Source organism: Ailuropoda melanoleuca, chromosome 7 (genome assembly GCF_002007445.2).
Source record: "Ailuropoda melanoleuca isolate Jingjing chromosome 7, ASM200744v2, whole genome shotgun sequence".
NCBI lineage: Eukaryota > Metazoa > Chordata > Mammalia > Carnivora > Ursidae > Ailuropoda > Ailuropoda melanoleuca.
In genome coordinates, this window is record NC_048224.1 from 109,894,264 (window position 1) to 109,917,593 (window position 23,330).

Here is a 23,330-nt window from a genome sequence, read left to right on the forward strand (position 1 = left end):
CCTATAGTTGAAGATCGCTGCTAGAGTGGCCCTATTTTTTAGGTGTACTATAGCCCCAGAGTGTATTGGGGTAAAAAAAAAAAAAAAAGCGTTTGAGAACCATTCCCCAAGCATGTACAATAAATTTCAGCCTCTTTAGCCTGGCTGTATTTAAGGTTTCCTAGCCCTTGTCCTTCTAACTTTTCAACAGTGTTTTCTCTTTAAATATTTCTCTCTTGCCATCCCTCACTTTATTGTTGCTATGCTTTACCTCTTGCAATTTACTCTTGCTAAAAATATTCCTTCGTCAATCTCTGCTCTTCCTACTTCTACCCATTCTTCAAGATTTGGCTTAAATGCTACCTTCTGCATGAAACAATCCATTCCTCCTATGGACTCTTTTATATGACTTCTGTTATTTGCATTTAGCTATTTTTATATTCTTTTTCATTTATTTAAGATGTATATTTTTTCACTTTTTTCTCTACATTTTAACAGCCCTGAAATTGGATGTATTTTTACAGTTAATGTTGTAATTTACTTGCTTAGTTGTGCATAAAATGTGACACATCTTATAACGACTGGTACCTTAGATTTGATGAAATGGGGTGTCATATCTACCTTACAGTGGCTCTTAGGCCTAGGATTGGTAGCTGGTTCCTTTGGATATGCTCCAAAATATCCAACACCATTCCTTGCACATGAGCCCCACACATATTTATTATTTAACCATAATTCCCTCAGAACTATCCTTAGTGATGTAAGAACCAAAAAACAACAACCCCCCCAAAACCCTTGTTTTTCCCATAGTCCTTTATGTAAACAAGGCATACTTATTTGCCATTGTTCTTCAGTAGGGCACTATTGACATTTTGGGAAGGATTCAGTTCTTTGTTGTGTGGGGCTGTTTTGTGCATTCCATGGTGAAATATAAATTGCTATATTTTAGTCACTATTTTAATGACTCCCATCATTGAGAGAACAAAAACCCACAGCGTACATTTTCAGTCCCTTATGAGCCAGCTTAAAACTTTTGCACCAGGTACTATTTTTGTGATCATCTCATTTCAGGTTCATCTGCCATCTATGGGCTTAAGAGTTTTAAACTTATTATTATCTCCATTGTCTCTGTATTCTAGCACACTGTTGTCAGTTCCTGGAAAACAACTAAGTCTTTCTGATTTGTAAGTGTTTGCTTGGGCTGCCATAACAAAATATCACAGACTGGACGGCCTAAACAACAGAAGTTTATTTTCTCACAGTTCTGGAGGCTAGAAGTCAATATCATGGTGCCATCAGGGTCGTTTTCTGGTGAGCCTCTCTTCTTGGCTTGTAGATGGGTACTTTCTCGCTGTGTCCTCACCTGGCCTTTCCTCTGTGTGCATGTGGAGAGAGGGGGAGAGAGATTGATGGATCAATCGATTGATCGATCAATCGATTGATTGATTAATCTCTGGTATCTCCTCTTCTTTTTGTAAAGACACCAGTCCTATCCAATTAGAGTCCCACATTATTAACCTTAATTACACCCTTGAAGACCCTAACTTCAAATACAGTTACTTTGGGGGTCAGGGCTTCAACATAAGCATTTTGGGGAACACAGTTCAATCTATAACACCATCTTTCTGCTTTCTATTGATTCACTACTCTTCTGGATACATCACTCCTGTTTGTGTAGTTGGCACCTTCTTATCCATGAGGTCACTTCTTAAAAGTTGTTTTTTCAAAGAGGCTTTTCTTTTATCACTGTTAAGTTTATGTACTTCTGCGAATTTTCTGTCATAAAATCCTATTTATTTTCTTCCTGGCACTTCTAAATTATTTATAGTAAGGTTTTTTGTTTGTTTGTTTCTTCTGTTTACTTACTAGACTGTAAGCCCCATGTGCTCATGGGCCTTGTTTGTCCCATTCACCTTGAATACCCAGGACAGTGCTTGGCATGTGTAGGCATTTATGAGAAATTACATATGAAAGGTAAGGAGCACAGGATATAGGTTTGTATGCTGACTCCACTACTTTGTAGCTTAGGCAAGATACTTTCCTCAGTATAAAGTGGGAATAGTAGCATCTACCTTAAGGGATTGTTGTGAAGATTGATGAGTTAATCATATAAGGTGCTTAGAATAGCGCCTGTCATGTAACGGACCTTCAATAAATATTAGGTGGTAATTTTATTAGGCATTCAGAAAAATGAATATGAGTGCCAGAGGAGGAGGCAGAGGAAGAGGTAATAAGGTGAAGCCAGATCAAGGAGGGGGCTTGGATTTCTAGGCGGCGGGGAGCCACCAAAGATGGCATGTTTAGTTTTCAGCATATTGAATTTAAGGCGAGTTTATGGGTCATCGGTGTAGAAGCTGGATGTGCAGCCTAGAGCTTTGGGGAGATATCTGAAATCTTTTGTATTTGGGTGGTAGTTAGAACCTTGAGAATTTTAGAGAGGGAGAATAGTGGTGGACCACAATAAATCCCTGGGGCACATTAGTGTTAGAGGGAGAGGCGCCAGTAATAACAGTGTAATTGCAATGGTAGTCGTCATTGACGTCGTTGGTACTCTGTCAGAACATGTTCAGGGGAGGCCACGGCAGCCTTTAGTGCATGTTGAGATTTGTAGACTAAATGAGAAATCAGTAAGTCAAACCACCCAGGTACAGTAGTGTTTTCAGAAGATTGGCCTTAATATGCTACTGTGGACCAGTTGTCTGCTTGTATGGTTTTCCCCACCCCACCATCCCACCATGATACTCAGACAGACTTTGGCTAATCCAGAAATTTAAACAGTAGCCCCACTTCAGTTATGTTTCATTAACCTCTACTGAAAATTACTGCTTTCATTTTTTACTTAAGATAAAAGAACAGTGAGATATGAGGAACTTAAATTATGTGTTTTTAAAATTGTGAGCAAGTATCAGTGATACAATAATGGAAGCAATCTGCAAGTCCAATGTGAAGAAAAGAAAAAAATCCCAAAAGGTATTTAATTTGCCTTTAAACTGTACTTTTATTTTGTTGGTGCTTATCTAAAAAACAATTTCTAAAGTTTGTCATTTGTCCATGTTAGTCTAGGAGCCAGTCCAGATAAAAGTAGAGATCTTCTGATAATTTATTGTTTAACTTTTTACAAAAGAATAAAATTATTTTACTGGTCAGAACCCTCCATTCAAGTTTATAATAATAATGAAAAGTAATAGAAACTGGCACTATTGTTTTATTTCCATTTTTAAATAAACATGCCAATATGGAAAGTGTAGCAAAAAATACTTTTTGATTTATATACATTACTTCCAGTATTTTCTTCAAAATTTATCTTTTTTTTTTTTTTAAAGGGAAGCAGAGAGAGAGGCTGGGGTGGGGGGAAGAGGGAGAGGGGGACAGAGAGAGAGAGAGAGAGAACTTCAGCAGGCTTCACACCCAGCATGGAGCCTGACTTTTGGCTTGATCTCACAATGCTGAGATCATGGCCTGAGCTGAAATTAAAAGTCAGATGCTTAACCAATGGAGCCACCCGGGCACCCCTTTAAAATTTATCTTTTTTTTTCTTTTAAGATTTATTTATTTGAGAGAGAGAGCATGCACACAAGTTGGGGTAGGAGCAGAGGCAGAGGGAGAATGGAAGGAAAGAATCCCAAGTAGATTCTGCGCTGAGTGCAGAGTCCATCCTGGGGCTCTAGCTCATGACCCATGAGATCATAACCTGAGCTGAAACCAAGAGTCAGATGCCTCCCAAGTACCCCTCTTTTAAGTTTATATTTAAGGCAGTTAAGGGGCGCCTGGGTGGCTCAGTCATTAAGTGTCTGCCTTCAGCTCAGGTCACAGTGCAGCCTGCTCATGGGGAGTCAGCTTCTTCCTCTCCCTCTGCAGCTCCTTCTGCTGTTCCCCCTGCTTGTGCGCTCTCTCTCTCTCTCTCTCTCTCTGGGTCAAATAAATAAAATCTTTAAAAAAATTAATAAAATAGTTGAGACCAAAGAATTTTGTGGGATTTTTTCTTTATATTTTGTCATGAGCATTTTCTTGTCTCATCAAGACCTCCTCATAAAAAATTCTTTGTGGCTGTTTACTATCATGTGAATGAACCATAATTTACTCTCCAGTTTTTTTTTTTTTAACTTTTGATGTTTGTATTGTTTTCAGTTTTTCAAGTTAAAACTATAACATCATTAAAATATCTTTCTTTATCCAAGATTCATTCTAGGTTCTTTCTTTAAGGTAGTTTCTTATAGGTAGAATTACTGAGGCAAAGGGATGAGCATTTTTTTTTTTTAAAGACTTTATTCATTTATTTGACAGAGAGAGAGACGGAAAGCACAGGTAAGGGGAGCGGCAGGCAGAGGGAGAGGGAGAAGCGGGCTCCCTGCTGGTGGGGCTCCATCCCATGACCCTGGAATCATGACCTGAGCTGAAGGCGGTCGCTTAACCGACTGAGCCACCCAGGCTCCCCAGGGATGAATATTTTTAAGGTTCTTGTTACAGAATATAAAATTGTCTTTCTTTCATTTGATCAAACAAGTAACCTGTTTGAGCACTTATAATGCCAGGCACTGTGCTAGGAGCTGTATGTACAAAGATGGATAAGACATAGTTTGTGTCTTTAAGGATCTCTCACTTCAGTGGAGGTGGCCTCAAAAATAACCCTTGCCAGTGCTGAATTCTATTTTTAAATTTTAGCGTGTGTGATAGAGGGAAATAGTAAGTTTGATTGCTAATGACAGTTAAAGATCTTTAGTAAAAGTTTACAGAATTAATTTAAATCATGAAATTAAATTGTAATTTATTTATGATGGTAATGTATTTTGGTTACTGTTGTTTGTCCTATAAGAGGAAGTTTACTTGACTGTTACGTAAGCAATGGGTAAATTGTGATTTCAAGTATGTGTTCATACACGTATACATGGTTAAAGATAAAATGTGTGTGTATTTAATTGGCTTTTTGGCTCAATCAGTGCAGACTGTCAGTGGGGAAAAACTGTCAGGTTTCATTTTCATTCGCCGTCGATGTATAGTTTGCATGGCTTCATTTTACTCTGTAGTACAGTTTTGAGTGATTTTGATTATGTTAGAATTAGGGTAAATTAAGATGTTCACATTTATTTCCCTTCTTTAAGGGTTTTTTTTTTTTTCTTTCCTGTCTTTGAAAGAAGCTAAACCAATTAGGAAGAAACTTAGTTCTTATATAATGTACGGTTTAAGTTCCTAATATTCTTGGAATAATCAGATGGAAACATAAATTGAACTCTGATGAAAAGTATGCCTTTTAAGCTGCATAATAGTCCACTTTTGTTAAGAAATCTGAAATTACACTTTCTGATCTTTTTTCTCCATTTACTTTCTGTACCTCATTTTCTTTGTTCCATTCCAACAACACTTAAGGTAAATCTTTTGGGCAACTTCATTTTATTTCATTCTTAAAATTGAGAAATTCTCTGAAACTCCTATCCTAGTTCCTTATACTTTTGCCTCCATCTCTCTTCTGTCTTTTTTTATTGTTGTTTTTCCTTCTGCATATCATTACCCAGATAGAGGCATGTTTTAAAAGTATATGTAAAGTTGAGGTGGGGAGCTGAGTTTGAGGGAGGGAGTACAAATTAGAATTAGTCAATAGTTGGGAAAATGTTATTGGAATGGTTCTTTTCATTTCTCTATTTTCTTTTTTTTTTAATTTAAATTCAATTTAGTTAACATAAGTTTCAGGGTAGAATTTAGTAATTCATCAGTTACATATAATACCCAGTTCTCATTACATCATGTGCCCTCCTTAATGTCCATCCCTCTACCCATTCCCCTCCAGCAACCCTCAGTTTGCTCCCTATAGTCAAGGGTCTCTTATGATTTGCCTCCCTCTCTGGTTTTATCTTATTTTGTTTTTCTTTCCCTTCCCCTATGTTCATCTGTTTTGTTTCTTAAATTCCACATATGAGTGAAATCATATGGTATTTTGTCCTTCTCTGACTGACTTATTTCAATTAGCATAATACCCTGTAGTTCCATCCACATTGTTGCACATGGTAAGATTTCATTCTTTTGGATGGCTGAGTAATATTCAAACACTAAAACCATGTCTCCAAGCATGTAATAGTTCTTTAATATCATTAAAAAAATAATTTATAGACAGATTAAATTAGTTGTTGAAGGGTTATTAAAAAAAATAATTTCTGAGAATTAGTTTGGCCAGTTTAACGATGAGGTTGAATTTAATGTAACATGTACAGATATAAGTCATTATATTAATAGAGATTTCTGACATGGAGAATTATAAATTAAAGTGAGAAAACACAGTTGTTAAAACCAGGAGAGGGAAAAATCTTTCAGGAATGTCTTAAAAGCTGTGGACATCTTGATTAATTAGGTAAGCAAAATGAATGAATTTGCCATCATGCAGATTTTCCGTGGGCTATGTAGTGGTATTTTGTGTTTTTTGATATCTAGCCCATGTTTCACTTTGTCTTCTTTGCCAAATAAGCATGGATACTCTGTAGGAAAGTTTGCATCTTTTGCATGAATCTGGTTTTTCTTTCCTATTTTAAATTTGGACCTTACATTTAGTTAGTCCAATGTATTGTATGGATAATTACTAAAAAAATCTATAGAAATCCATTTAGAATTAATTTATAATTTCAATTTTAAACTTTTCAAGTTAAAAACTTTTCATGTTTTATATATGTATACATGTTCTCATGCATGTGCACACATGTACTCATACATGTATGCACACACATTTGTATTTTATTTGTTTTCATAGCATTTGGCAGCCCTAGAGAAGTTCCTAATTCTTTTTCTGTCCTTGTGCCATTTTTTAGACTCTGTGGTATTTCTAACATCTGAAAGGACATATACACTCAGAAAATAACTGTTAAATTTGATTGTGATCAAGTATTTATTTTATCGACAGGTTAATAAAAAGAATCATGATTTCTAATGCATATGTAATGAGAAGCTAAAATTATTTTTAGAAGTTGAATTTCATTTTTTTAAAAATATTTTATTCCCATTTCTACCCTGTGAAGAGAAGGAGATACCCTAAAGAAAGTGCACATTGTTCTCTACTAGAGATGCACAAATATTGTCGGTTCTGAAGCCAAAAAATTCTCACTGTGAGGTGACTGGGGATTCTTGGAAACATTAGGCATCATTTTGGGTGCCACAGTGTCAATTGAGGAAGTTTTCTTTGTAACCCTTTAGTGTCATTTATGGGTGAATACAAATAGAAATTGAAGTGCTTAGTAGCTTCCAAATATTCTCATCTCCTTAACCCTCACTGCTTTTGAAAGTATGTTTGCCATCTTATTTTAATGATTAGTATAGTTATACTATACTAATCCTCTAAAACTTAAGATCTACCTATCTTACCCCGTTTTGTAGGTGGGAAAACTGAGAAGTAACTTGTTCAAGGTCACAAAGCTAGTAAGTGATCATGCTCTGAAGGCAACAGAATGTGTACATAAATCAAAATTGCTAACACGAAAAAGAAGAAAGGGAGGATTTTTAATTTTAAAGTTTTGTTTTTGTCTTAAAAGTAAAGTTAAACACAGGTAATAATGTTTTTATTTAAATTTAGTTAATTAACATATAGTGTATTCTTTGTTTCAGAGGTAGAGTTTAGTGATTCATCATCTTATATGATACCCAGTGCTCATTACATCACATGCCCTCCTTAATGTCCATCACCAAGTGACCCTGTTCCCCTACCCTCTCTCCCTCCAGCAGCCCTCAGTTTGCTTCCTATGATTAAGAGTCTCTTATGGTTTGTCTCCCTCTCTGATTTCTTCTTGTTTTACCTTTACCCCCCTCCGCCTCTGCTCCTGTTTTGTTTCTTAAATTCCACATATGAGTGAAACCATATGATAATTGTCTTTCTCTGATTGACTTATTTCTACAGCTAATAAATTAATGCAAATATGTAATGCATTATAAATGTCCATTCAGAGTTGTGCTGAATACTTTATTCTTTGTTACCCCTATATCTAAGTTAGCTCTTAGTAGATTTTTCCTTATATTAAACATAAAATCCTACCCATAAACCAACCACAGTCTTTTGATTATCATATTGTGTATATTTCAGAAAACAGTAATTATTTTAAGTGTCTACCAGTTAATGATCCCTTCACGTTCAGAAAATTACATGCTTATAATGATATTTTTCTTAATAACAGGATGCCCATTAAAATGAGAAGATGTTTTGGGTGTAAGCCAAAATATACTTAGTTTATTTTAGCATTTTAGAATAATTCAGATTTGAGCACTTAAATAACCTACCAAACACTTGATTTCTTAATAGACAGCTTCTTTTAGGCAGACCCCCTGCCCCCTTTTAAAAAATGTCTGTATCATTTCTTTTTAGCCTTTATAATATTTCTAATTCTTTGGTTAATGTTAAACAGTTTAAACAGTAATCTTCATTTTTCCTACACACAGAGACAGGTACGTTAATTGAAAGAAGGTAATTTTCCTTTTTAAATGGACACACACTCTCTACCTTTTTAGTAAAGGTTTAGATCATTTCTTTTTAGCCTTCACGATATTTCTAATTTTTTTATTGTTTTTAAACAGTTTAAGGAGTAGTTGACTCATTTTCTCGTATACAAAGTGACATGCACATTGCCTGTGAAGGAAAAGTAATTTGGCCTTGTAGGATCCAGGTATTTTGTTTTTGGGTTTTTTTTGTTTCTTTTTTCTGAACTAGTTATAAGTTTTGGAAAACAAATTCTTGAATTGTGTTTGGAGAATACAGATAAAGATAGTAATAGATTTCCCTCTGAATCAGTTAAATTAGTTGACAGTTGATGGGTGGGTGGCTTTGTATGCAATGAAAATACTGAATTTAGAGCCAGGAAGTCATGTGGTCTGCCTCTGGCTTTGACAGTCGCTAGCTGAATGCTTTGGGCAAGTCAACTAAGTCCTTGTGCTTCTGAATATTAAAAAACCCCAACATTGTCATGATAAACTCACTTTGTGTCTTTATTTTATTTTATTTTATTTTATTTTATATTTTGATATTTTTATTTTTAACTCTGAGAAGATTTAAGTCAGAATGAGAATGCTTAAAAATCTCTTAAAATGAATGTTTATACCTAATTCTTTCATGCAACAGTAACTTATTAAATTCCTAAAGTTCTTTGTAAATAGCAAAACATTTACTCTGCTTTTAAGATGCCTAGGGTTCTGAAAAGTCTATTCTAGGTTTTCTCAAACATTATGTAATAAAGAGATACATTTATATTACATGTGAAGTGTTTTATATGTAGTCACATTATACTGTTGCATTATGCACACAGCAGAGGGGGTGCAGGTTCAATGTTAAAGTCCTGGCAAATGTTGGATGTTTTTAATAATTTTAGAGAAGTACATAATTTCTGTAGCAATTTTGGATTCCTGTACCAGAACTGAAAACCGAGGAAGTGAGCTCTTTATTATGCCTCTTCTGAAAGACTCAGGAATAAACAGTAAATATTTGATTTTTTCCAATTAGTATGGAAGACAATGTGAAAAATTGGATATCTAGTCTCAAGATTCATTTTACAGTTTAAATTTTCATATTTTGAAAGCAAGGCTACCTTGGTTTCTTAAGCAATTGCATTGACAGTTCATATGAAAATTTAAAAGTTTGATGTGTGTGTCTTTAATTGTTGTAATTCTAGGAAGAAAGCCTAGGAATTTTAAGATTCCATAATAGCACACTTCATATCAAAGTCATTTCATCTCTTGAAATATTACTTGACAGCCTCTTCCTGAATTATCATATAAATTTTTACTGAAATTGAAAATATTATATGTATGCTGTTATGCCTGAATTATGAATTAAATTATCTTTAGAAATCATGTAGTTAGAGAAAATATGTATATATTGTGTTCATTTAGCATTAGGTAGAAATAAATATGACTAGAGTAAACATTTAGAATTATTGTTTCTAATGTTTAGCATCTTAATATATTCATTTATTTATTAAAAATAATGCTTAGTAAGCTGGCGCTTGGGCTATAAAATAGTGGGTAACAGCTTTCCTGCCTAAGACCTTCATAAGGTGGTTAAAAGTCAAATAGTCATAATATGGTCATAATATAGTAATGTCCCATTCTATTTTTTATGTTGTAGAACATTATCCAGGTACAAACACACACACACACAAAGTGTGGAACGCATTCAGCAGGGTGTACTTTTTTCATTCTTTCCTCTTACGTAAGTTTACGTTGGAAGACATGTTGAGTAAAAAGGGCTAAAATCACCTATAGATAATCTGATAGAGTTTGCGCAAAAATTGTATCTTCATCTTTAAATAGAAATGATCATAATTTTTACCTTATAGGGTTATTGTGAGGATCTATGGCATCTATAGTTTAGAACATCCAGTACATAATAGTAATCACACAACGTTAGCTATTACTATTATTCACTGGTGAACATATAAAGATACTTGTGTGAACATATTTACAGCATAGTTTATAAATGTAGGAAACTAGAAACAACCTAAATATACAATAATATATATATTTATGGTACATCTATTTAAGAAATAATATCTTGCCATGAAAAATGATATAGATACATACTTATTGGGGTGTATAGATGCCCTAAATATATGGATAGTGAAAAAAGCATCATGAAGTGTATGATCCCTTTTTGTAAAAAAAAAAAAAAAAATGCTAAAAAATCTTAACAAATTGCTAAGGGCCAAGTATAGGCTATGAAACTATAAAATCACTGTAAGGGACCCCAAAAGGGAAGCTCTCATTCACTCCACAGACCTCACTGGTACTTATGGGATAGACTAGGAGCAAGACTAGACAGAGCCTTAAGGCACAAACCTGAGGAAGAGAGCAGTTTCTACATTGCCTAAGCCTCCAAGTCTTGGTTCTTCTCCCCTACAGAACAAAACCTAACTATGCTAGGACAAAACACCTTCTTTGGGGAAGGGAATAGATAAAACCATCTTTTTGGGGAAGGGACAGAAAACTATGAGAGAAATTGTGGGAGGAGGAAAGCCTGATCCTTGATCCCAGGGGTAAACAGCCAACCTATAATGGTAGAAACAATGGCTAAACCAGAACAATAAAGAATATCTCCACCTTCCCACCATTAAAGACAAGCAAGCACCAATAAACAAGTGTCAAAAGTGTGAGAGTGAGTCAAGAACAAGGAGAGAGACCTCTGAGCACAGACTCTGAGAAAAAGCCTAAAGCTGTGGGTGGAACAAGAACATTGAAAAAGAAAGCACCCAACAACCTAGCTGCTACCCTAAGCACAAGGTAATACCAGATGAATTTTAAACTGGTGGGTTGCTGAAGTTAACCATAGCACAATAAAATACAAACAGTTCAACTCCTGACTAGATTGATTCAATTCCACACACTAAAGGTCTAGCAGAAGAGGTATGCCCATTCTCAGGCATAAATACCTCAGTCTGCTCTTACACAAGATGTATAGCTTTTAACCAAAAATTACAAGACAAAGAAGAAACAAGAAAAATAACAATACACTGTTATTAGACAAAGCAGTCAACAGAATCAGAGTCAGAAATGATCCAGATATTGGACCTGTCAGTTGTAGTTTGAAATAACTATAATTAATATATGTTTAAGACTCATGTGAACAAAGTGGACATGTACTAACAAAGAGGGAATATCAGCAGAAAGTTGGAAGCTCTAAGAATCAAATAGAAATGCTAGTAATGAAAAATATGGTACCAGAGATGAAGAATGCCTTTAACGGATTCACCAACCAGTAGACTTGACAAAATGGAGGGGAGAATCAGTAAATATGAAGACACATCACTAGACATTACTCCTACTGAACCACAAAAGTAGATTATATTGCTGGGGGGCTGGGTACCCAAGGCGTCTAAGAGTTGTAGGGCAATTTCAAATGACCTAATATATGAAAGGAAAATCCTAGAAGGAAAAAAGAGGTGGGGGTGGGATGGGGACATGGGACAGAAAAAATATTTCAAGTTCTAATGGCTTTTTTTCAAAAAATAATTAAAGACCTCAAACCACAGCTTCAAGAATCTCAAAGAACACTATTAGAATAAATACCCCTACCCTTCCAAAACCAAACATACATATACACTGAGATACATAATATTCAAATTGCTGTAAATGAGAGATAAGTAGAAAATGTTCAAGGCAGCCAGAAGAAAAAGACGGGTTAGATATAAAGGAACAAAGATAAGAATTACAGCAGGCTTCTCATCAGAAATTATGCAAGCCAGAATACCATGGAATAATATTTTTTAAGTGCTGAAAAAATTAAATGAAACAAAGATATTTTTCAAAACTAAAGGACACATTGAAACAAACTACTTAAAACTAAAGGACACATTGAAACAAACAAACAACAGAGAGCATTCATTAGCAGCTCACCTGCACTGCAATTTGGAACTACACAAAGACTTGGGGAGTGCTGGAAATGGAGCAAGTGAAGGTAAATATATAATAAATTCTGTTCTTTTTAAAAATTGCTTTAGAAGGTAATTTTCTAAATCAAAAATGGTAGCCATGTATTATAAATTTATAGCATACATAAAAATAAAATATATGGCATTAGCACAAAGGATGGGAGAAAGAATTTGGAATACTGCTATAAGGCTTTTAGATGACATATGATGTGGTATATTATTTAAAGGTACATCGTGACTAAAGATACATATTTTAAACCCAAGGACAATTACTGAAAACAGTAGAAATATAAACAATAAAACAATAGTATGTATAAAATGGAATCATAGAAATAATCCAAAAAAAAAAAAGGCAAAGAAGGAACAAAGAACAGATGGAGAAAGTAAAGAGCTAATAAGATGATAGGTTTTAAGTTAACCATATCAATGATTACATGAATAATGAATAAAATATAAATGTTCTGAATGTAAACACACAAATTGAAAGAAAGATTATAACATTGGTAAAAAAGCAAAACTCAATTATATGTGTCTCCAAGAAAGCCACTTTAAATATAAAGACACGGAAAGATTAAAATTAAAATAATGGGAAAAAAGGCTTCAAGTCAGTGATCTAACATTTTACCTTAAGGTAGTAAAAGAAGAGCAAATTAAACCCAAATCAAACAGGAGGAAGAAATAATAAACATAAAAAGCAGAAGTCAATGAAATTCATTGTTGTACCAAAGATCCTGGTAATAAGGCAAGAAGAAGAAAGAAGGCATATGGGTTAGAAAGGAAAAAACAGAAGTGTCTGTATTCAGCATAATTTTTTATGTAGAAAGTTGTTTATTTAAAACTGGGAGATGGAGACTGTATTTGAAATGTTAATGTCATAAAAGGCAAGGAAAGACTGTTGGAAATATTCCAGGTTAGAGGATACTAAAAAGACATGACAAGTAAATTCAGTGTACCTGTTCCTAGATTAGGTCATGAGGGAAAATGCTTTAAAAGAAATGAATAGATCAACTAACAAATTAAAATATGGGCAGACTAAACAAGATATTATAGCAATGTAAAATTATGAAGGTGATAACTACACTGCTGTTATGTAAGAGAATTCTCTTAGTCATAGGAAATACTGAAGTATTTAGGGGTAAAGGACCATGATATATGTAACTTACCCTAAACCATCAAATGGTTCAGGAAAAACATGTAGAGAGAGCACGTAAATGCAGAGGACAAAGCGAATGCGGGGGGGGGGGCTCGGTGGCAGGATGTCATGGGCAAAGATTTCAGTGTGTTCTGTGCTATTTTTGTTTTTGTAACTTTATAAGCTTGAATTTTTTTTTAAGTTCTTAAAAGGTTTTTCAAAAATGGCCAAAGAAGAGAGTCATTACACTTGAAGGGAAACTGCTTTTCTTCCAGTAAGCAACTGTGAGGGAGTAGGTAAGGTCTGCTTATAGGAAAGAGTATGTTCGCTTGCTTCTTGCTATGAAACACATTTCCCCAGACCCGATGTTCCTCTCCCGGAAGGCAGCTCACCTTGTGTGCAGCCACTGCCTAGGCCCCCTCTGTTGCGGTCCTGTGAGCGCGTGCAGACCTGTAGATGATCATGCTCCTGGCTGTGCCAGAAGTCAAGGCCTTTTCCTCTGACCCAGGAGTCTCAAGTCATCTTGCAGCATCCATGAAAAAGTAAAAGGCCAGCTCTTTTGATTGAAAGGGTGAAATCAAATACCAGACCTCATGGTCTAGTCCTGGAACGTGTCTCCCTTGTCCCTATTTTCTGTTCTTTTTCTCACACTAAATTCTCCACCAGGAATCCCTTTCCTGTTTTACCTCCCCAAACCTTACACATTCTTTCAGTGTGTACACCCTTCAGTTCTCCTTCTAGCTTAGTAATCTCTCCCTCCCAGATGCTTAGGGGATTGTTGTTTTGTTCCACTGCTCATTAGTCCTTCCCTTTCTTTCTTTACTCCATTTCTTTTCCCGCTTCATCCATTTTTCTCCTTTTCCCCATTCTTTCCTTCCCTTTCTCCTATTTTAATGTAATCAAATTAAATATTACAAACTTCTGATTAGACTCTGTGAGAGCAGACCGTTTATTGCTGTATAGTGCCAAGAGGATTTATTTATGTATTTCTGATGGACTGGTTCTATTAAGAGCCACTAAAATGTTCACAAACATGTTTTTTAAACCCTCATCACAGTGATAGCTTTACTTTAGGTTAGTGTACTACTTACATAGATTGAAAGTACTAAGTAGTATCACAGAATTTTCAGGGTTCAGAGTCCTAGAAATCATTCAGGGAAAAACCCTTCATCTTCCTAAAGAGAATAGGTCATGGTTAGTGATCATTATTACTTGCCAAGGACTCATATCACTATTCTTATTGCTGCTTCTCACTATGGTTATGAACGATTATAATTTTTTCAAACTGCCTTAAATTTTTATTTCATGTACTGGTAATATTTATTGGAGGTAGCAATCATAAAATTATCATTTGGATTACTATTAATAAGTTAATGTAAGCATGTGCATTTTGTGGAAAACTGTTGGGCCAGATTCAGCCTTTGTGGTGTAATTATGTTTGAAAGCATGATTCTCAAAATACCTAATTTTAAGAGTATTGTACTTCTCATAATTAGAATCTGGTCTATTAAATTAGTAATAAAATCTTTCTCTTGGAAAATTAGGCTGTACATCAAGATGATTCTACACAATGGATTCTAGAACCAGATGTCCTGTATCTGAATCCCATCCCTGCCACTCGCCAGTACTATGGCCCGGGTTATATTAATATATTAATTAACCTCTGTGTGTTCTGATTCCTCATTTGTAAAATGGGAATATGGTACCTATCTCATGGGTTCCTGGGAGATTAAATGAATTGGTAATGTAAAGTACTTAAAAGAGTACCCAGGACAAAATAAGTGGTACATATTTTAACAAACACTGTTGATTAGTAAAAGATGGCTAATAGGCTATAATAGTTTCCATTTAATTTGTGAGCCTAGGTAAGAGGATAGTTTATGCAGGTCATCAGCTTCAGAGGGGTTGGCTTTACTCCTCTTCATATTTTAAAGGATTTTCCCCCCTTAGAGCTTATTCCCACTAAAGAGTTCTTTTCACCAGTGCCTAAGACCATATTGTTTTCTTCTACACATTATTCTTTGTGTTTTGTATGTGTCACACGTTGTGTGTTTGTGTGTGTGTGTGTTCCTGTTTTTTAAACAATTTTATGTTCTAATTCCATTTTAGTGGCTTTTAAATGATTCCATGCATCTGTGCTACACAAATGAGAATAAATACTTTAGATGTGTACTTACAGAAGCTATGGCATATAACTTTATACCTTAGTTATATATTTCCACTTTATCCAGTTTTAACCAACATTCATATACGATCCTTTTGTAGATTATGGTTGATTAAAGTACTAGACTATATAAATACAAGTATGACCATACGTTGCTTTTAAAAATAAATGAACGCCCAGTAACGTGGTCTAAGTAAAATGTTCTCTTTTTTAATTATGTAGTCCTCCTCGCCATCCTCATCACAGCCTCATTCTAGCCACTGCAGAGCGAAGGCCTCATCACTGTGTCACCATGCATCCCTGCCCTGGGTCAAACGTAACCATGTAGGCCCTGCAAAGGCTACCAGTCCATCTCTCCGTCTTCGTCGCTGGCGACCCTTCTTACGCCTACCATCTATGGGTCTCCATTCTGTTGTAAGTGTAGTCAATCTTCCATCTCTTCTTCCAGTGACAAGGATAGTCCATTTTTTCCTTACACTTCTTCAGTCTTCAAAGTACTTTTCTCTTGGCTCACTCAACCATTAGCTTTTTCTCCCCCAATAAGATTGCAAGCATACCTCTATGCTTTGTGGTCTAGCTTGACTTTCACCAGTGCCTTGGTGAACATTCATCTTCCCACTCCATATCCCGCCAGCATAAGGATGCCTGTCTTTTGATGAGTACTGATCGACATTCATGATAATGTTTAAGTTCCTGTCTGTTGTTAAAGTGAATATGTATTCTCTTAACCTTCATCTCTCTGATTTCATTTAGTTGACCCAAGTCAACAAATGCTGTGTACCTTCTGAGTTCTTTGCCATCTCTTTATTTTTTTCATGTTTCTGAACATGACTGTAGTCTCTTGTCATGCTCTGGGGTCACTTTACTTAACTCTATCCTTAACCTAATCCTTCATGGTGTAGGGTGTTTCATCTTAGCTATTTTATTCCCTGAGGTGTCTCAGGTACTTGGTTTAATCTTGATCCAATCTTCCCTGCCTATTCAGTTTCTAAAGATCTTTTTCCAAGTAGGAGGTGAAGATTTTCTCCTTGTGAATTGCTTCCCACAAATTTTTATGATTTCTCCTTCTTAGGTTGATAATATTAGTAAACTATTAAAAAATACATTTGTTCTTATAATCTTGCTAATTATCTTAAATGTTGAGGTTGATGATGGAATTCTAATAATTCTCATGATTGAATAAACTGCAGGGTTAGGCAAATCCAACTCTTTTCTTTCCGATGTTTTGGACTGTTAATAGCAATGACTGTGGTTTGGTAGAACCTACCTAGAAATGCTGTATCTGAAAGATTTGATGTATGTTATCCATTTATAAGAAACTGGATGCTTCTGGAAATCATCATAACATTTGAAGCCAGAGGAAGTCTGATTCCTCATGCACTTAATGCTTAAAAAATTAAAAGTTGGTGTCAAACATTCTTTCCTTCCCCTTATTTACTCTTCCAGAGCTAGACTCAACTGTGAAGTAGAGTCTTGACACGTCTCCTTAAATAACTGTTTCCTCCAAATGTCAGTGTGGTCATTAAAATAGCCTTTCATTTATGCTGAATATCAGTCAATAAACTGCTCTCTATTTCATTTTCCTCTTGAATCACAACAGCATTTGCCATGTTTTTTTTTCATTTATCGATTTAACATTTGTTGCTTCCCTACTGTGCCATACACTGTTTGGCATAGTAGGAGATACAAGATGAATTACATGATCAGAGTAAAACCCTAATTTTGTAAACTCTAACTTGGGCACAATTGACTGTAAATATGACTGATTCCTTTGTACTTTTAAAATAGTCTAAATATAAGTGAACATATCATAACATTGGTGTTTCCAGTTTTATATGATTTTACATAATTTTGATCTTTGCTGTCCATATTAATTCTGTTGCTTTATAGCTTCATAAGTATTTTCATAGCACAGCGTGGATTCTAGACTTACCCCGCCTGAGTTTGAAACCAGATTCCATCACTTACTAGCTGTTGAACAGTTCAGGCACAGTTCTCTCAACAGAGAATAAATGAGTATATTACCTATCTCAGAGTTCATATGATGATTAGTTGGTCAGTACATTTAAGGCACTTAGAACAGTGCCAGTGCCTATTATATATTAAGTGCCACATAAGTATAAATTACATTTAAACTGTTATTTTCAACAATTTCAAATTTATATTTAGTATTTAATTAATTTCTCTCTAATTGATTTGTTATTTTTAATTGTCTTAGATAATAATAAGTGTTGTAAATTAGGGAACTTTGTAAAAAATAATATATAAAAATAAACGTAGGCAACATGACCCAGTCTATAACTTCCAGTTTCTGCCTTCTTGGTCATGTTTTGAAATTGAAGACTTTGCCTTTTATTTATTGTTCTTGTTTTAAGTGGAACAACTTTTAAGCAGTTGGATAATTGGAAATTTCAGACTCTCAGACTAATGAAGTTGATCAAAGGGAAAGGCTCCCAGTAGGTACTGAGGTTCTGTGTAAGGCTTAGAAGTTTTGAGCTTTACTTACCTTTTATAATAGTAGTCTGAAGGCTTTTCATGCCCTCTTTAGAGTTTTATATTTTTAGTATGTACTTTTGGATGAAAGGTATAATGACTCACCATTATGAGTCACTAGTGTTAGTGATTTTTTATATTTGTGATAATGTATTAATATTGTAATGTTACATAATGCTTTTATAGCACTTAATTTACAAAATTCTTTCATGCATTTCATTTAAATTTTAAAACAGATAAGAAACGCAGTGTACACAAGGATCAGGTATATATTCAGGTCTCAGACTCCAGTTGTACTCCTTTCCCCTCCAGCATGATTGTGTTTACTGACAAAATATGAAAAATAGAAGCTATGAGATGTATTATTCTTAAGAGATGGTGTTAAAATAGTTTATCATTTTTGAAAATGCAGTAGCGCAAAAAAAATTAAAGTACTTGATAACCTGTTGGAGAATTGTCTTCAAATGAGTAAAACAAAACTCTTTTCTAGTTGGATAAAAAATCATTCGTAGTATTTTTTTTTCAATATTTTATTTATTTATTTGACACACAGAGAGAGACAGCGAGAGAGGGAACACAAGCAGGGGGAATGTGAGAGGGAGAAGCAGAAGCAGGCTTCTCGCTGAGCGGGAAGCCCCGATGCTGGGCTCCATCCCAGGACCCTGGGATCATGACCTGAGCTAACGGCAGACACTTAATGACTAAGCCACCAAGGTGCCCCCATTTCTAGTATTTTTTGTTATAGGATTGTATTTGTAGTTTGTAGAATTGCCTAGGTGTAGCCTTGAAGAATTGTATTCTTTTTGGTCATTAGTAAAACAAGGATATTGGATTTGAGCAATCACTAATACTTTCTGATTGACCAGGAAAGTAAGGGAACTCATTATCATTATCTTTAAATATTTGAAGGAATATCATGTTCAAGAGGGATTAGACCTTTTTCTAAGATAATGGAAAATACTGAGACACATATATTAGTCTCAGTATGAAGGATAATCCCAGCAAAACTGACCAAAGACAGAATGGACTGCCTCAGAACCTACTGGCAGTCTCCTGTTCTCCTAGGGACCTCTGCAGATGGGGCTGCATGGGCGAGGAGTCTACTACCAGAGCAGGTAGATCATTTTGATTCCTACCAACGTGGAATTCTTTCATTTTAAATTGACGTTAGGAAGAGCTGGTTTGCCACATTAATGTTATGTTGAGATTCTCCCACTCATAATTGGAGGGAAATAATCTCTGAAGAATGATGTGAGATTAGATGAGTCACTCTATCTGTACATGTTTTAGAAACAGTCAATAAATCCAAAATAGTAATAATGTTTATTCTGTCACTTTCAATTGTTTTGCATCTGAAAATTTCTTAAAACTACTTTAAAAAAACTACTTAAAATTATAAAATTATCTGAAGATGAAAAAAGTATAAATTTTACCTTTAAATACTAATGTGTTACAGGATGTTAATATGAGATGTAATTTGACTTATGCCTCTTTAAAGCGTTTGCCTCTAAAATTTGTACTTGCGTTTAACAGTGATTGTATTTTATTTCAAACCATTTAAGATTTGATAAATAGCTAACACACATTAGTGTTAACTGTGCATCTTACTGTGTATCATAGACAGCACCATTTAATCATGTATTGATTTTGGGTAACTTATTTACATTTCTAGGAAATGTAGCAGATATTGCTTAATGCAAATTGAATTTGGTAAATTAAAAAAAACCCAAAAAACAAAAAAATAACTAGGCGTAATTTTAATTTCAAGTACTTCACTAAGAAAGAGGTAGGGGCGCCTGGGTGGCGTAGTTGTTAAGCCTCTGCCTTCAGCTCAGGGCGTGATCCCAGCGTTCTCGGATCGAGCCCCACATCAGGCTCTTCCACTGGGAGCCTGCTTCTTCCTCTCCCACTCCCCCTGCTTGTGTTCCCTCTCTCGCTGGCTGTCTGTGTCAAATAAATAAATAAATAAATAAATAAATAAATAAATAAATAAATAAAAAGAGGCCAAAAAAAAATCATAGGTTATAGTTAATTGTACTTTAATTTGCTTTTATCTCCCCCCCCCTTTACTCTTTTGGGCTAGTTTCTTGCATTTATTCATTTTTAAACTTTTTGAATCTATGATGAATAATGAGACTTACTTTATTCTAAGACTATATTACCTTGCTCACAAAAAGAGATTATCAAGTTCAAATCATTAAGGAAAGAATTCACTTTCTTGATGGCTTAAAATGTAGCTTGAAAAGAGTTTCTTTAACTGTTTATGTTATTTTTTTTTAAAACTTTATTTCAAATATCAAAAGTTAGACAAATGAGTTCATGCATTCATTTCATTCAGCAAGTATGCATTTTGCATCTACTAGGTGACTGGTGTTGTGCTAGGCACCAGGGCTTCCAAAGTTGAACAAAATTAAAGGTTTTTAGATAAGTTGAGATTAAGAAAGATGTGCTTTTAGCTGATGTTTTCCTGATTGATGGGTGAGGACATTGCCATAACTGTGGTCATGTTCGTTCTTTGTCTACCATATCAAAGATTAATAAACCTTGAAATATATTGGATAAATGTTCTCTCATGTCATTTCATATTTGTATGTGTTTACGTGTACTTGATTAATTTGACTACTAACACGCATAATATGTATTTTTCCCTCCTATTTCAGGCACCAAGTATAGATGAAAAAGTAGATCTTCATTTTATTGCATTAGTTCATGTAGATGGGCATCTCTATGAATTAGGTAAGAACTATTTAAATTTATTCTGGGGAGGGAAATGATAAATGGGAAAGTATTTATGATTAACAGGAGTGTTGGCATTTATTGTGTTTAATATTAATTGCCCTATAACATTGAATAGGCATAATGAAAGTTTTCCATTTAAGATTTTTTAGTAGAAAAAAATATTTTTTTGATGTTTAAGCAAGTTATAATTCAAGAAAGTGTGCATGCCACCTTTATATTTCAAGCAAAGCAGGGAAGTAAAAATCATAGGAAACTCCTATAAATCACTTAAGCATTCTTTACTAAATTATTAAATTAGTTACCATCAACATCTGGATGAATGATCTTGATCCTGAAACAACTTTTAAAATATAGTGTAATATTCATTATGACTAATTTTTGTAATCAGCAATGAGTATCACTAGTTTTTAGGTTTTTGTGCAATCTGTTTGTATTGCCTCTGATTTTTTAACTTAGCAGGAGTCTGTGTTTTCTGGCAGCAGTTCCCTAAGGCATATGTCAAAGTAGCCATAATTAATTATTTGGCATTTTGGCCTATACCTGCACTTATTTTTTAGAAATTTAACTGTAGGTGGACTATTTTGGGGAGTGTTGGAGGAGATCCTCATAATTTTAATTGATCTATTCAGACATAACAAACTTCTTACGATTCTTTAATGGCTGGTATTTAGTACTTCTTGTGAGTCTTTGTCCTTTTCCATGAGACTTTCTTTTGGGGTTAAAAAAAAAGCCAAATAAGGGGCACCTGGGTGGCTTACTTGGTTAAGCGTCTGACTCTTGGTCTCAGCTCAGGTCTTAATCTCAGGATTGTGAATTCAAGCCCTGCGTTGGGCTCCATGCTGGGTGTGAAGCCTACTTAAAAGAAAAGAAATTAATTATATTTTTAAAATTTTTAAAAAGTCAAATTAAAAAGAGAAGTCTTTTCCAATTTCTAAGTACTGTGACTTTTAGTTCTCTTTCTTCTTACTTGCTGTCTATATATTAACTTGCCACTTTCATTTTCCATAGCTTATTTAAAAGCATAAGGGTTCTGAAAGAACTCCTGTGACTGTAAATGAGGTCCATAAAATTTAGATGGATTTTATGTTTGGAATATAACAATAGAGTAATACACTTAATTAAAAAGAAATGGCTCTATTAAAGGGGACAAGGAAAGTAAAGAATATGATTTTGTAGAAACTTACAATCCTAAGGGCTGTGTACAATAGTAGAGTGATTTGAGTTGGAATCAAACTGAAATGAAAAGAACGCATCATTACAGGAGTATATGACAGAACCTGCAGGGCGGTGTGGAAGACCAGCTTTGCTAATTCAGTCTACAAAGTCTACATCTAGAGATAAGATGCAGTAGTGATTGGGGATTTCACACATCTGCCTGATTGCTGGGAGCTGAGTTTCTATGCTGAATTTTGAATAATAAAGACTAACTAGTGAAAATGGAAGTAGGGAGTTCTGAGACTTGCCAGACACATTTTGTTGACTTTAAGAAAGTACACTTAGGAAAGGCCAGAAAAATGATTAAATATGAGCCATAACCAGAAACTACGAAAGTGATGATGACCTTCCAAATGAGAGACTTATCAGTAGAACAAACAATAACATCTAAAAGATATTTAGAAAAAAGAAATCTCTGGTTATCTCAATGGGAAGGAGTTGACTAAAAAACTCAATTCGGTTAACTAGCTCTCTGAGCTCAGAGGCTAGAAAGTACAGTTAGAAGGGAAGATGTGTATCAAGGGTAAGCTACCTATGAAGATTGGTTTTCTTGTAGCATGCCAAGATCAGTACAAAAGGATTTTCAAATTGGTTTGAACACCAGAAAAGGAAGAACACCAGAAAAGAAAGAACTACTAAGGTCTTGTTGGTTAGGTATTCTTTAGCAAGAAGAATGATCATGGCTGACAGAGAATTAGAGCCTTTTGGGGATTACATTCTTTCGATGAGTTTAAAGAATTTCAGAGATTAAGAATTTCAGAGATAAAGAATTTATAAAGAACAGCAATAATCTTTTGGATGCCATAGAGAACAGGGATAAGTACAAGACAAATGAAAATGGGCAGTTGCTGATTCACTGCAAGAGAAATTGGGAGTAACCCTGATGCAGATTCTTAATAAATTCTAAAGGAATGTTGAGCAAGAAGACTATTGAGTTAGTGAATAGAAAACAGTGATTAAGAGAACAGCATAGGTTTTTAAGGAAAAAAAATCATTTTGAAGTAACCTTATTTGTTTAAAAATAAGGCTATATGATTGTAGACATGTGTGTAAATTAATTACTACAGGACAATTATTCAACAAAGGATAGTGGTTATCTTTTTTTTAATTTTAATTTTATTTTTTTAATGATTTTTTTTATTATATTATGTTAATCACCATACAGTAAGTGGTTATCTTTAATATATTTATTCCATACTAAAATGTAAGGTTAGCTGATGAAAGA

At 34.6% G+C, this 23,330-nt stretch overlaps 1 protein-coding gene across 5 annotated transcripts in view; it reads left to right on the forward strand.

Annotated features, from left to right (window-relative positions):
- Positions 1–23,330, forward strand: part of UCHL3 (ubiquitin C-terminal hydrolase L3) — a 44,041-nt gene that overhangs the window by 16,375 nt on the left and 4,336 nt on the right. For 3 of the 5 annotated variants that reach the window (XM_034665312.1, XM_034665315.1, XM_011234332.3), the window contains 2 exons: positions 15,881–16,072; positions 20,812–20,887. In XM_034665312.1, coding sequence (XP_034521203.1) covers positions 15,881–16,072; positions 20,812–20,887 — 268 coding nt within the window. The remainder of the gene's footprint in view (positions 1–15,880; positions 16,073–20,811; positions 20,888–23,330) is intronic. The other 2 variants (XM_034665314.1, XM_002926844.4) reach the window with 1 other exon arrangement.